This window comes from Pollachius pollachius, assembly GCF_949987615.1.
Source record: "Pollachius pollachius genome assembly, chromosome: 2".
Taxonomy (NCBI): domain Eukaryota; kingdom Metazoa; phylum Chordata; class Actinopteri; order Gadiformes; family Gadidae; genus Pollachius; species Pollachius pollachius.
This window is the reverse complement of record NC_136935.1, coordinates 51,430,963-51,445,962: the sequence shown is the minus strand read 5'-3', so window position 1 is coordinate 51,445,962 and position 15,000 is coordinate 51,430,963. Positions and strand designations below refer to the sequence as shown.

Below are 15,000 nucleotides of genomic sequence, written 5' to 3'. Positions count from 1 at the left end.
GCTGGTGTGTGTGTGTGTGTGAGTGTGACACCAGCATTAGCATAGTGTGTAGTGCTGGTGTGTGTTGGTTTGGTACCAGAAGCAGTGTAGTGTGTGTGTGTGTGTGTGACACCAGCATTAGTATAGTGTGTAGTGCTGGTGTGTGTGTGTGAAACCAGCAGTTGTGTAGTGTGTAGTCGTGCTGGTGTGTGTGTGTGTGTGTGTGTGTGACACCAGCAGTTGTGTAGTGTGTAGCCGTGCTGGTGTGTGTCTGTGTGACACCAGCAGCAGTGTGTAGGTCTGGTGTGTGTGTGGTTCCAGCAGCAGTGTGTAGGTCTGGTGTGTGTGTGGTTCCAGCAGCAGTGTGTAGGTCTGGTGTGTGTGTGGTTCCAGCAGCAGTGTGTAGGTCTGGTGTGTGTGTGGTTCCAGCAGTAGTGTGTAGCTCTGTGTAGTAGTATGTCGACGCTGTGAGTCATACGGAGAGTGACAGCGCTGCGTGAGAGTCCCTCCTGACGAGGTCCGTCGCAGCGCGCAGCGGAACACACCGGAGTCCATCTTAGTCTGATTCTCATGTGGGATCAGCGTTTGGTTTGTTTTACTGTAGTGCTGAGCATGCAGGTCAGCGTCTTCTCTGTGGATAAGGCACTCTCTCGCTCTGATTATCTCTCTGTCTATCTCATTCCATCTCTCTTTCTATCTCTCTCTCTCATTCTTTCTCTCTTTCTATCTCTATTTCTCTTTCTCTTTATTTCTCTCTCTCTCTCTCTGTCACTCACTCTCTCTCTCTCTCTCTCTCTCTCTCTTTCGCTCTCTCCTCATCCTAACTGGGTCTTTAACTGGGACCACTGGGCACCTCTCCAAGCCCCTCCATCACAGCACAGACAGCCTCATCTCATCCCTCAGATCGGAAACTTCTGTTAAACCAACGGAGGCCTCGTTATGAGAGACCACACCAGCTGGGGAAGAGCTTGAGATCTGCCCGACGACCGGACGCCCGCAAGGGCCAATCAGAGAGGAGCGGGGATATCAACACCATCGACCTGCAGGTTAAGCCTCTGATCCTCGCTGATGACTTCATCAGGACCTCATATTCACCCTCCATCGAGAGGTTAAGCTGCTGGACGATCGATAGACACCACGGCTGGACATAGGGGCTGTTTAACTCCGTAAAAAACATTTAGGAGTGAAGATCAGTCCCCAATTAAAGACCCAGCTTGAACGAGGAGAGAGAGAGAGAGAGAGAGAGAGAGAGAGAGAGAGAGAGAGAGAACACTGATCTTCTGAAAAACATTCAGAAGATCTGATCTTGTGAATGTTTAAAGACGTATTTTTGAAAGGTACAAACGAGTCTCTGTTCGACAGACCCGGTCGACGGCCCACCAAAGTGTGACGTTACTTCCGGTCCCGGTAGGATTACCCCGTTCCGTTGACTGCTCGCACTAATGGGAAAATCCATACGGGAAACCAGCGACCATAAATATGTTTGATGCCGACACTGTTGGGAGTTTGGGTTGGAGTGTTTAGACGCCATAGAGACTCCTGCTTAGTGATGTACAAGGAATAAGGCAAATAACTTGACTGACTTTGACGTTTCTTTACACTTTACATTGTGAGTAACATCCTTTACTATGTACCAGCTGTGGAAAAGTGTAAAGGATTTCCAAGGAGCGTCTTGTGTAAATCTCTGTACAGTAACAATCAAGATCCATGAAAATGTTCATGGGGAGTCCCTATTTTAATAAATAATACACAATCCAGAAAAACTTCCAAATGGACACCAGGTTAGAATCGATATAATATTAATATAGAGACAGCAGGACTGAATGGAGATCAGTTTAGATGTGACACACACAGCAGGACTGAGCGGTCGAACCCAGAGCCAAACTCACATGAAGCGCAGCTCGGACTCCCGACGGACTAGAACCTCTCTCAGCCTCTGGATACGGTTCATCTCCACCTCGATCTCATCTGGGGAGATGGTGCTCTCTGCCATGGACACGTCAGAGTGGCCTGGGGGAGGGGGAGGAGGGAGGGGGAGGAGAGGGAGGAAGGAGGGGAGGGGAGGAGGAGGAGGAGGAGAGGAGGGAGGGGAGGAGGAGGAGAGGGGGAGGAGAGGGGGGGAGGAGGGGAGGGAGGGAGGGGAGGAGGAGGAGAGGGGGAGGAGAGGGGGGGAGGAGGGGAGGGAGGGAGGGGAGGAGGAGGGGAGGGGGAGGAGGAGGAGAGGGAGGAAGGGGAGGAGGAGAGGGGAGGAGGGGAGGGGGAGGAGGAGGAGAGGGAGGGAGGGGAGGAGGAGGAGAGGGAGGGAGGGGAGGTGGGGGAGGCGAGAAGGAAGAGAGGGGAAGGAGGAGGAGAGGGGGAGGGAGGGGAGGAGAGGAGATGGGAGGAGGGGGGAGGGGAGAAGGGGGAGGATAGGAGGGAGTGAGAGAAGGGGGAGAAGGAGGGAAGGGGAGGAGGGGGCAAGGGGGTGGAGGCGAGAAGGAGGAGAGGGAGAGGAGGAGAGGGGGAGGGAGGGAAGGGGAGGAGAGGAGAGGGAGAGGAGGAGGACGAAAACACAAACAACAGAAAGTCAACTTCCACCTTAAGGCTGGTGGGGCCGTCTGCTGGAGCCCCCATCACAGCCCAGATGGTCCCTCGCTGTTTTCCGTTAAATGACTTGAAGCCACGAGGAGGAGGAAGGAGAGAAACCGCAGAAGCAGCAGAGAAAGGTCAACACGGCGGTGATCAGTGAGGTGTTCAGATGCCATCGCCGCCATGTATCCAAATACCTTTTAAAAAAAGGTTGATCCCCGGAAACTCACGTTGGCTGCTTCACTATAACTGTTTTATTGGTGTATCAAAGAGAGCTTACTTAAAGACTGTATTTTGTTCAAAGTGCCTCCACTTAAACTGTCTGTTATTAATCCATGCTCTCTCTACAAGTGAAGCCATGGCGTTAATGAGGAGATTGGCACTTAGCACACGAGCGGTGATTCACCTGAGCCACAGGGCGAATCATTCATCTCAGAATAGTTCATCATCGCCGCTAAACTAACACCTGCTATGAATAGATGCTGTTAACTGCAGACAGTTCACTGAAGCTTTTCATGACCAATTAACTGCTCTGACAGTGAGGGTGACGGGGGTTGTCTGACGATATGAAAAGGACGATAAGTCGCATGGACAGGAATGTGCGTCTCTCTCTGGAGATGGCGTTGTCTCGGGAAAGTAGAGTTAAATACCTGCCCTGTCCAATAGCTAGCTGGCCGGCTAGCTGACTGACTGACAGACAGACAGACAGACTGGGCCAAGTGACCAATCACACGGAGGGACCTGCTAAGTGCACGGATCAATGCAGTGACGGCAGCAGATGACCGAGTCCTCCCCTCCTCCTCCTCTTCCTCTTCCTCAATGAAGATCATATAAGGATTCATTCCGCATACTTATTTATTTAACTTACATTAATGCATACATTACCATGGTCAAATCAAGACATCCTTTGAATGATGAGAGTGGAGAATCAGAAAAGCCACAACGAATTATCAACTAATAATGAAGAAACGAAAGTATAGGTCAGGGAGTCTGTCCCTGTTAGTAGATCATTATTATAACAACATGTGCAAAGACGTATGGGACGTATTGACAAAGTACAGCAGATTGATTACTCATGCTAAACACGTATTTTTAAGTATTAATATGGTGAACTAAATTGTCTTAAATGTTTGAGATCATAACCTATGTTTCACTAACTTCTGCATTGTTAAATTGTCTCCAGCTGGGAGTTATTTGATTGTCTGCATGTATTTGTCATTGGTTTTCCTCAAGAGACAGACAGCCAGACTGATTATTCTCCATATATCACTGTATGCACCCATCTAATCTTGCGTCAGACCAGCTATGATACAGACTGTTTCTAAAGAGCCAGACTGATTGTGCTCCATATATCACTGTATACATCTAATCTGGCCTCAGACCAGCTACGATACAGTCTGCGCCTAAAAATAGCCCCTCTGTTTTCCTTCTCGTTGGAGATGAATTAATTAGTTTCCGTTTTATCCAAACCCTGCAGCTCGTATTCACTGTAACCAGTGAATCACAAGGAGTCCACATATACAGATTTTAAACGTCCTATGTGGTTTATATGACGTTAGGGTTAAACTTTGGGGTCTAATGCTTCCCCTTATCAGCGAAACAAACATCTGATGACTGGCAGCCGGCTCAAAGCCTCATGCCCCCGGCATCACAACACAGAGCAAGTTAGGAAATGCTCCATGCTGTGCACTTACAGAACTCATGTTTTCTGCAGCATATGAAACAAGGCCTTCTCAGACTTTGTTAAATAGTGTTTTTTTAAATTTATTTTTATAATAGGGCCTTTAGTTCCGCATGAACTCCATTAGGAACACATTGTTAGAGCCAGTGGTGTAAAAATAGGCCATCATGCAGATTTTTTTTTTCCCGATTAATTTGAATGACAACCTTTTTATTGATTAAGAGGCATACATTGTGATGGTATCCAGCGGTGTATGATTGCATGTGTTCACCTTTGTCTGTGGTCCACGCTGTGTTGGACACGGCCCCGTAGCTCCTCAAAGCGCGCTCCGTCTCCGAAATCGATTTCTTTAATTCCATATCGGGACGTCGATGTGATCAGGATTCACCAAACCCAAATCGCGTAACTGCAAACTCTTCTCTGACGATGAGTCGACCTGCTCTCTGATCTGTAGACCCTGTTTCTAGAAGCTTCAGTTTCGCCTGGTAACAAGGTTCCTCCAGCAGCAGCGACCCGCGACTCTGAGCATCTTCACCACCCAGCCTCCGGATGAGATCCCGCGAGGCGTGGGGAGGGAAAGCACGCGAGAGTTGCAACGCAGTGCGTTGGGCTGGATGCTAATGAGGTGAGGAGAGCGACTCATCCCGTCTGTGGTGGAGTCACCCTAGACTGGCACTGAGTCAGCGGCGAAGTAAGAGTTGAAAAGGATAATTCTACACCTTCTTTTTATGCTAATAATACACATACCTGGAAGGTGATAAGCCCAATAATGAACAACTGAACGCATATTAGATCCCTATTTGGGTAGAGAGAGAGAGAGAGAGAGAGAGAGAGAGAGAGAGTGTGTGTGTGTGTGTGTGTCTGTGTGTGTGGGTGGGTGGGTATGTGCGTGTGCGTGTGTTGGATTGCTGCAGAGCTCAGAGAAAAGAGAAACTGACGAGAGAAACATGTTAACAAGTGCAATGTTATGTGACCTGTGACTGTAGTGAATCTCCTTCATAGACACACAGCCCGACAGTTGGGTAAGAATAGAGCGTCTCTGTGGCCGGGTCAGTGTGTACCCGCTGGGGGCTGCAGAATGCACGCACACTGCCTTATTTATAGCTGCATGAAGTTCAGTTTACTGAGAGAGAGAGAGAGAGAGAGAGAGGGGGGGGGGGGGGGGGGGGGGGTAGAGAGAGCAAGAGAGTGAGAGAGAGAGGGGGGGGGGTGTAGAGAGAGCGAGCGAGAGAGCGAGAGAGAGAGAGAGAGAGAGAAAGAGAGAGGGAGAAAGAGAAGGATAGAGAAGGGAGAGGGGGAGGGAGGGGAGAGAGGAAGGAAGAGAGGGGAGAGAGAGAGAGAAGGGAGAGAAAGAGAGAGGAGAGGGGGGAGAGAGAGAAGGGTGAGAGAGGGGAGAAGCCTTATCCACAGAGAAGATGCTGACCTGTATGCTCAGCACTACAGTAAAATAAGACAAACCAAACGCTGATCCCACATAAGTATCAGACTAAGATGGACTTCAGTGTGTTTCTCTGATCTACATTCAGAGACAGAGAGACAGAGACACAGGAGGATGGATTAGTTTAGAGTTTTATTTGGAAACCAACAGAACTGATGTAGGCTTTGCAAATAACCTGTACCGATTGTGAAAAATCAAGCTATAACACAGAAAAACCTTTTTATTCTATCATCACCAATTCAAATGGTTAAAGCCCTTGATATTTATGATCTGAAATTAATATTCTACATCAATAAAAATATATTATTTCTTGGCTTGTATAAATCGCACCAAGTGGCATTAGATCAATGTTGAGCAGTAAGTTATCCTGTTCAATAAATAACAATGTGCTTTGAGGATCATTTCCATATCATCATGGTGTGAACAGTCACCTGGTGATGTAGCTGTGATGGAAGACCATTACATCACAAGTAAAACATCGCCCCTTTGTGTTTGATTGACGTCACAGAGATATGTTACAGTGATGTGACTATTAGGGATTACCTTTCCTTTCTGTGTCTTAAGGAACGAATGGAATGTTATATACAAATACAAAACAACATTATATTAATATCATATATATTATCAGAGTAAATCTATCCAGCTGAATTGAGATAGCTGCCACTCCACACAGTGGAAACACACTTTCCAAAGATACTTTTTTATACAAAGTCGGCCTTTATAATTATATTTCAATATTAAAACAACAACAACCTATTACTTTACTATTGCAGTGTTGATGCAGAGCTGCTTGAGTACTGTCTAAGAGAGCACCTCCTTCATCTGTAGAGAAAGGCTGGATGAGGTTACATGTTGAAGTGTCAAGGCATTCAACTCAATACATTAAATTACTGCTTTACATTAAATCACACAAACCACACCTGGATAGACAGATTTCAACTAGAGATGTTCCGACACAATTTTTTCTGATTCCTAAACTTGAGTAACGGCCGATACAGAGTATATACCGATACAGCATCTAGCATTGTAACTTGCTCTTATTTAAGGGTTCTCTTACTCAGCCGGTTCACTTACTGTTGACTGTCAGAATACGTTCATATTCTTGTAGTTAAGCGTCCACGCATCCATGGTTTTCCAACATGGTGGCTAAAACACACAGAGATGACACGTTTCCCATTCCGACTCTCCGCCTCAGACCGTTAACGAATGCAGCGTAACACCGGAGTGTTTGTGATGTTCTCCGTGTAGTAAACTAGTCATGTGATGGTATCGGATCGGCGCATAGACTTGCGTACTCGCTGATACCCGATACTGCATTTTAGGCAGTATCGGAGGAATTCCCGATCCTGGTATCGGTATCGGAACAACTCTAATTTCAACCACGATTCATTACGTTGGCTGTACCGGCTAAAACTCTTCTCAGTTGGCCTTTGTGTGCCCAGCCTCCACCGCCCGTTCCTTCCTGACCAGAACCTCCTCTTCTCCTTTGGAGGTGACCCCACTCTGCGGGGCCCCGGTCCCCGGTTCCCCGCCCGGCCCCGCCTCAGCCCGGCGGGCCAGGGGCCCGGAGATCCAGGCCAGGGCAGCGCTGGCGGTCCCATCGCCGCTCTGCCGCGAGAAGCAGAGGAAGGTGGCCCAGACGAAGGCACAGCAGCCGGTGAAGGAGGTCCGCACGTAGAGCGGCACCAGGGCGAAGTTCACACACTGGGGACACAGAAGAGAGGTAAACGGACTGGACTGCATTCATACGGCGCTTTTCTAACCAGTGTCCGCTCAAAGCGTGTTACAATACTGCCTCACATTCACCCGTTCATCCACACATTCACACACCGACGGCGGAGTCAGCCACACAGGGCGACAGCAAGCTGGTCAGGAGCAGTCGGGGGGGGGGGGGGGCGTCTCGCTCAGGGACACCTCGACACTCCGCTAGGAGGAGCCGGGGATCGAACCAGCAACCTTCCGGTTACCAGCCAACCCGCTCTGCCCCTAGGGGCATCAGGGCAAAGTTCACACACTAAGGACACACACTCAGACGCAGAAGCTCTGCCCATGTTGTTTTGTGTAGGACTCAAGTTTGTCCTCGGAAAAGATTCACAGTAGTTCCTGTAATCTCAGTGTCCAATGCTATTTTTTGAATCCGATAGTTGTCATGTATGAGATCGAGCAATACTTTAATTTTGAATAATGTTATTAATAAGCGCCTACATTTAAGGACCAACATTCAGATCCTATTTTTTTTGTCACATTGGGTGCACATAGAAAGATTATGCTTCGTTTTTGACTGCTGGCAAGCGCTTAAAATAGCGAACTAGTAATTGTATTACAATCACAGTAGTAATTGTAGTTATGTGTGGTGCGAAAAGATCCTAAACAGGACACGTGGGCACCCTGAAACAGAGCAGCATGGAGCTGTCAATCAGCTTCCCAGATGTCTGTCTGCACGAGGCAGTCCGTCAGCCTTGTGCTGACAGACAGCACGCTACCAGCAGGCTGCCGTCACGTGGTGGATTCCCCTTAAGATATTCTGGTGCGTGTGAAAGTTGCATTACTTAGATTAGTGCAGTTGATATTCTGAGCGGCACAACATATAGACTTTACATTGATCGTCCTTCCTGCTTTACCAACACGTTCATTATATCAAAAGATCAGTGATTTTTTCTTTTACATTTTTTTATTACATTTTTGCTGAAGCTTTTATCCAAAGCAACTCACAACCATTCATTCACACATTCACACACACCGACGGCGGAGTCGACCCCTCAGGGTGACAGCCAGCTCGTCAGCAGCAGTCAGGGTGAGGCGTCTCGCTCAGGGACACCTCGACACTCCGCTAGGAGGAGCCGGGGATCGAACTAGCAAGCCACTCTACCTCCTGAGCTACTGTCTCACTTTTACCTGCACGAAGGGCCAGAACATCAGTCCAGTCTGAAAGGAAAGAGAAATCAGGTTGAGTCACTTTAGTATCAAGTTGCTCAAATCTGTTGATCATTAAACTCAAGCTATGCATTGTGGTATGCGAGTCCATTCTGACTAATCTGATCTTTTCCCAGACCTACAGTTCTTTCACCCATTCCTTCCTGTACTGTTGATGTTTAAAATAACACGTAACTACATTACTCATTACTCATGCCCATACCCAAATAAAGTATATAGAAATATAAAGGGTATAGTGTAAATAAAGACTTAAAGAATTAACACAAACACAAAATACTGGAACTACAACTTCATCATAAAATGCTTCAAGTTATTTTGATTGCATTGTCATTTGGTATTTTAACAAACATAAGAGATAACTGTATAAATGCGTAACTACTTAAGTAGTTACTAAAGTTAGACATCTGCCAAGTAGCCTGTGGCGATGTCCACGCTGCCTTTGTGTAAAAACTGGTACGATTATTATATCCTTGGATCAATCTCAAAATGGGTTAAAAGTTGAGTTCAGGGAGACAGAAAGGTACCCAACATTCTGGGGTCTCCCCCCCTACCCCCCTTCTCCCCGCTCGGCCCCCTGTGGTTTATGGTCACCAGACAGCCACGATGTTTCTCCTCCTCTCACCTTGTAGGTGTTCAGGAACTTCTCTCTCCAGTCCTGAAAGATGTCCGGTTTCCCCTCCAAGACGCTCATTCCTGATCCAAACATCAAACGCGTTCACTTTGACGATATATATTTATATTGATATAGTGCAGAAATGTCCAAAATTAAGACAATAAAAAACACACATATATATCAATACTTTACCGATTATTATTATTAATTTACATTTTTTGCGTTCCCTTTGGAAACTGAGTTAAGCTCTGTGTGACCTTAGGCCTATATAACAATATATACAGTATATCAGGAATGAGTGAGCTATTGGATACATTGTTCAAGGTCCATTTGGTTACTTGGTTTTTAACTCGTAGGCCTATTTAACAAAGTGACTGATGTTGTTGAATATGAAACGTCTGTAAAGAGTTCTTTGGTACCATAATGTAACCCGCTGCTCTCTCAGTCTGTACCGACCTGTGTAGAACACGGACGTGGCCAGCGGCGCCGCGGTGGTCTGGTCCAGGAGCAGTTTACGCACGACCATCCGGGCGGAGTTCCCGGGGAAGCTCCGCTCCAAGAAGCGCATCCAGAAGAAGTTGAAGTTCCCGTGGAAGCTGAAGGCGATGAGGGCCACATTCCGAGTGTGTCTCCAGTCAATGCCCTTCTCCTTACGTGTGAATAACTGATGTACGAAGTCTCCTCCGGCGAAAAGGCATCCGTACATGGTCACGTTGGTCACCCATGGGAACCGTCTCACTTGCCTCACCAATGCGTTCACCATATTCTCGGATGGAGGAGATGGTAAACGTGTAAAGCGAAACGAAACGACTCCCTAACCGTAGGAACGATCCTCTCCACAGAATATAGAAATCATTCAGCGGTCGTTCGTACAGCATTCCCCATATCCTTCACATTCTCGGTTAATAAGAAAGGTATTTAATAAAAAATAAAAAAGGCCGTGTATAGTACAGCGAATAACTGCATGGGCCTACCGTAAGAAACACTTAAACCACATAAGTGTGTGAGTGTGTCAGCAGCCGGTGCAGAGGACTGGTGAAGGTGTTCTGGCGGCAGAGCGCCGCTGGTGGTCGTGCGTAAAACGGCGCGTCACGAGCACGTCGAGGGCGGGCCCAACTGACTGAAATGATAAATGGACAAGCTACATTCATAAATACAAATTATATTTTGGAGAATAAATATTGAATTTGTTAAGCCTGTGTATAAATTAAAATATTTACATATATAGTAAATATCCGAAAATCTGTTCAATTTTATTTGTAAAGTCCTTAACAGGTAGTTTGAAAGGGCTTAACAGGCCATATATATATATATTTATGTTGTCACGATTTGCAGTTATACCTACATAGCTGTGGTTTAACTGTCATGATTTGCTGATTTATGCAAAATTATAAAGCAGTCAGTAACTATACTGACTATTCAGATCCCAGCAACAATTGGGGAAAATGTAGATATTGTCTTGATATACTTAATATATCCGAAAACAAATCGGCAACAACTGAACAGGTACAGTAAGACTTTTATTGCGATGGCATCGGGATTGCAGACATTAGGCTTTTGTCATTTTAACTCTCTGCACTGGGGCCGGCCAGTGAAATCTTAAAACTCCATATTAGTCGCACTGAAACAACGTATGTGCCAACACGTATGTACCAACACGTATGTACCAACACGTATGTGCCAAGTCTTTCATTGAGTTCCACTCCAACAGCAAGAACAATATTTATAAAAACACAAAGAAACACAAAAGACTGAGACATGGCATTCGAGGGGGGGGGTTCAGAGGTCACAGTGTCTTCAGAGAGCGAAGAGGCAACACTGTCCTCATCCCGTGACGGGGTTCTTCAGCAGAAGGGGTTTGTGGGTCGGTGTCGGGGCGTCACTGGGGGGGCACTGGACCCAGGCCCCCTGCTCCGTCCGGCTGAAGCACTGCGGCTGACCGCCCGGGAACAGCGCCTCAGAGCTGGGGTGGTGCAGGAGGAAGGCGATGGTGGACTTCATGTGCTGCACAAAGTGGGGCGGCTCCGCCGTCGGCGAGGTGGACAGGAACTGTGGGGGGGGCAGGGAGGTCAGGCGATACGCCAACAGCATTTGGAAAACATAGCATTGTGTAGCGTCTTACCCTAGTACGTCCTGGCACTAAATGTACGCACTTATTGTGCAATGTATGTCCTGGTACTTAATAATAGTACTTAGCATTGTGTAGCATCTTACCCTAGCTATCTCTGTTGTGTACGGGGAATGGGTTAACCTAGTGATGGTTAGTGCTTGGCACTTGGTTCTATGAACATCCTTACTGTACCGACAGAGATATATTGTTGTTTCTCTTTCTTCTGACAAATGTAAGTCGCTTTGGATAAAAGCGTCTGGTACATGCCCTGAATGTAAATGTAAAGGATGTCCTCACGGTGTTGACCATAGCCTTTCAGACTTTTACCTTCAGGATGGTGTCATCGCTCTGGGACATCCAGAAGGCGATGTCCAGATCTCCGGACCACTTACACGGACCGATCTTCACCAGGCCGCGACTCGAGTCGTAGATGTCAACCATCTGGAAGTCAAACACTTGTTTTGATTCAAGACTAAACAGTGGGTGGGGGTCTCTCTCTCTCTCTCTCTCTCTCTCTCTCTCTCTCTCTCTCTCTCTCTCTCTCTCTCTCTCTCTCTCTCTCTCTCTCTCTCTCTCTCTCTCTCTCTCTCTCTCTCTCTCTCTCTCTCTCTCTCTCTCTCTCTCTCTCTCTCTCTCTCTCTCTCTCTCTCTCTCTCTCATAATATATGGTTACGGTCAGTACTGCCATCACACAGAGGGGGCGGTGTTGAGGTGCTCATTAGCGCTCATTAGCAACAGCTGAGGCTGCAGGTGAGACTCAGGAAGTGAGACTCTGTGGAGGTGGCTCTCCACGGGTGAGACTCCAAGTGTGTGTGTTTAACACAGACGACGCACGGTTTGGTTCAAGACACTACAATGAGAGAACTTTAGGGTTGTAAATACACAGGGAAATGACTGATTGAAAGAGCAGGCTGGTCACCTGACTGACGGTTCACTCCACACCGAGAGGAGGGGTCACTAAGAGGGAGCTCTTCGCCTACGGTGGCTGTGGACCTGCAGTGAGGACCTCTCAGCTACCCCCCCCAGGTAGGTAAGATTGAATTCACCCAGGGAAAGTTCAGGAACATACCTCAAATTGAACGCACCACGTAGGGACAGACATTAGGTTAGGGGCTCTCTACCCAGATAAATAACGAGTGTGGTAGGTCTACTTTGTAACAAAGCAGACAATCGCTCACGACCACGATGGGAAGGGAAGGCCGATCATCTATAGAGCGCCCTACCCCCCTACTCTATAGATCTATAGAGCGCCCTACCCCCTACTCTATAGATCTATAGAGCGCCCTACCCCCTACTCTATAGATCTATAGCGCGCCCTACCCCCTACTCTATAGATCTATAGAGCGCCCTACCCCCTACTCTATAGATCTATAGAGCCCCCAACCCCCCTACTCTATAGATCTATAGAGCGCCCTACCCCCTACTCTATAGATCTATAGCGCCCCCAACCCCCTACTCTATAGATCTATAGCGCACCCTACAGACAGAGGCAGAGGCCATGATCTACAATGATGGCCCTGAACCCCGTGTTAGTGATTGAAGCTCCCAGTGTTCAGTACCTGTCCTCCGGTGAAGGTCCGAGCAGAGCGCAGCTCCTCTGCGGGGCCTTTCTGAGGGAAGGAGGCGGGGAACACCTCCCCCGTGTTCACGTTCACCCCTGGACCCGGAGAGGCACACATCAACCCCCGAACAACACACAGGGTGAACCCGCTGCGGACCGGGCCACTAGAGACCATCTCTAGGGGTATTTTACCGATACCGGCTCTGATTCCTGAACTTGAGCATCAGCCGATACCGAGTTTATACCGATACAGCAGCATTGTAACTTCTAACAACACTTGTTCTTATTGAAGGGTTCTCTTAGGAGGCCAAAATATAGTCGGTTCACTTACTAGAATCATTTACATTTATAATTATTATTTATAATAATACATGTGCATTCTTGCAGTTAAGCTTCCATGCATCCCTGCTATCCGACTTGGAAGCTCGAACGCATGCAGGTCGGAGAAGACGCAGTTCCCATTCCGACTTTCCACCTCCGACTGTTAACAACAAAGCAGCAAAACACCGTAGTGTTCGTGATGTTCTCTGTGTAGTAAAGGAGCTAGTCATGTGATGGTTTCAGATCGGTGCATAGATTTGCGCACTCGCCTATACCCGAGACATTTCTAATACTGGTATCGGAACAACTCTAAGCAGGCTTTTATTACAGAGTGTTATTACCTATTCCATAGACCACAGGGCGGTGGGTTCCTTCCACCATCACGTCGTTCATTTCTATCGGTGTCGGGAGAGAACAAGGTGAAACCAGATCAACAATCGACATGTATAAGAATATAGACAGACACTGAGGTTACAAGGTCAAAGGTCATAGGTCATGTTTACCTGTAATGCAGCATGTCTCTAGATGAATGACCTCTTTCAGCTTGTGGAACGCGGCTGTAAAATCAATTATAAAAAACATTTTATTTGGTATGTTAATCGCACACGGAGTAGACCCATTTAAACTTAGCTTAGTGTAGAATCTTATCCTAGCTATCTCTGTTGTATACGGGAAATGGGTTAACCTAGTGATGGTTAGTGCTTGGTTCTATGAACATCCTTACTGCACCGACAGCGATATATTGATGTTTCTCTATCTTCAGACTAACAGACTTATTGTAAGTCCCTTAGGATAAAGGCGTCTGCTAAACGCCCTGAATGTGAATGTGAACCTGTCCTACCCAGTAGGCTAAGGCTGAGCTTCTGGGAGGTCTTCGACTCGTCGTTGAACCCCCCCACCAGGTGGAGCTCCAGTCTGCAACAGAAGAGGAGACCGCAGACAAGATCACATCCCTCCGTAGCGCGCAGCTCTCAGTGAGAGATTGTTAATACTGCACACATCTAAAGCCTCTCACTGTGAAACCTTTACTTCCTTATGGCTCATTTATTGTGGGTTTTGAGAAAAAAAAAAAAGACTTGCCCTTTGGAAAAGTCCAACAAAGTTACTTGAACATTGTGCTGCTCATTCTACCTTTGAGGCATATTGGTGTCATTCCATACATGTATTCAAGCGACTATCATAAAAAGGAAAGCAGGAATAGCAGGAAGTGAGTCTGAGTGGAGGCGGGCGTGAGCTGAGAGACAGAAGCCAGCAGGAGCAGGAAGTTAAAGTGCAGCCCGGAGCAGCTTCAGGGTGTGTAGGGTGGGTGGTTCGAACCTGCCCTCCTTGCTACGGTGGGAGAGGGACGTGACAGCTCGCACAATAAGGGGGACTTCGCTCCAGGTGCTAGAGCCGTCACAATGAGCGAGGCAAACGGCTCCGCTGCCTGACAAACAACAAGAGGACAACTTAATGACGCTCCGCTGACACACAGCAGAGATGAGACTGTGGAGGCGCAGCGGACGAAGCCTTGTACCTGTGTGTCGCACCACGACTAAGTGGCAGGTGGTGGCGTCATCGGATCCGAGGACAGAGACAGCGTCTGGGGTCAGAGCGCAGCAGAGGGATAATTACAGTTATGGTAAATGGACTGCATTTAAACAGCGCTTCTTCAACCAGTGTCCACTCAAAGCGCTTTACAGTACGGCCTCACATTCACCCATTCATGCACACATTCACACAGCGACGGCGGTGTCAGCCACGCAGGGCGACAGCCAGCTGGTCAGGAGCGGTCAGGGGGGGTGTCAACACGCTC

The 15,000-nt window shown here is 47.6% G+C and overlaps 3 protein-coding genes across 3 annotated transcripts in view; all 3 read right to left on the bottom strand.

Annotated features, from left to right (window-relative positions):
• The window catches only part of bmerb1 (bMERB domain containing 1), a gene marked incomplete at both ends in the record, with an annotated part of 8,117 nt that extends 3,530 nt beyond the window's left edge, over positions 1–4,587 (bottom strand). Inside the window, 2 exon segments of the mRNA XM_079731015.1 lie at positions 1,869–1,989; positions 4,500–4,587. Of these exon segments, the coding sequence (XP_079587141.1) occupies positions 1,869–1,989; positions 4,500–4,587 (209 nt within the window).
• Positions 4,588–5,871: 1,284 nt separating this feature from the next.
• On the bottom strand, positions 5,872–10,223 carry LOC307091970 (mpv17-like protein). Its single transcript, XM_079758822.1, has 4 exons — positions 9,670–10,223; positions 9,223–9,293; positions 8,562–8,591; positions 5,872–7,370 (listed from the first exon to the last, which is right to left on the bottom strand). The coding sequence occupies exons 1-4, from the start codon at positions 9,974–9,976 to the stop codon at positions 7,086–7,088; spliced, it is 693 nt and encodes a 230-aa protein (XP_079614948.1). The 5' UTR covers positions 9,977–10,223; the 3' UTR covers positions 5,872–7,085.
• A 505-nt stretch (positions 10,224–10,728) lies between these two features.
• ntan1 (N-terminal asparagine amidase) overlaps positions 10,729–15,000 on the bottom strand; it is a gene marked incomplete at its 5' end in the record, with an annotated part of 4,539 nt that continues 267 nt past the window's right edge. The window contains 8 exons of the mRNA XM_079730400.1: positions 10,729–11,262; positions 11,651–11,764; positions 12,883–12,980; positions 13,547–13,600; positions 13,709–13,762; positions 14,047–14,120; positions 14,523–14,631; positions 14,722–14,787. Of these exons, the coding sequence (XP_079586526.1) occupies positions 11,038–11,262; positions 11,651–11,764; positions 12,883–12,980; positions 13,547–13,600; positions 13,709–13,762; positions 14,047–14,120; positions 14,523–14,631; positions 14,722–14,787 (794 nt within the window). The 3' untranslated portion in view covers positions 10,729–11,037. The remainder of the gene's footprint in view (positions 11,263–11,650; positions 11,765–12,882; positions 12,981–13,546; positions 13,601–13,708; positions 13,763–14,046; positions 14,121–14,522; positions 14,632–14,721; positions 14,788–15,000) is intronic.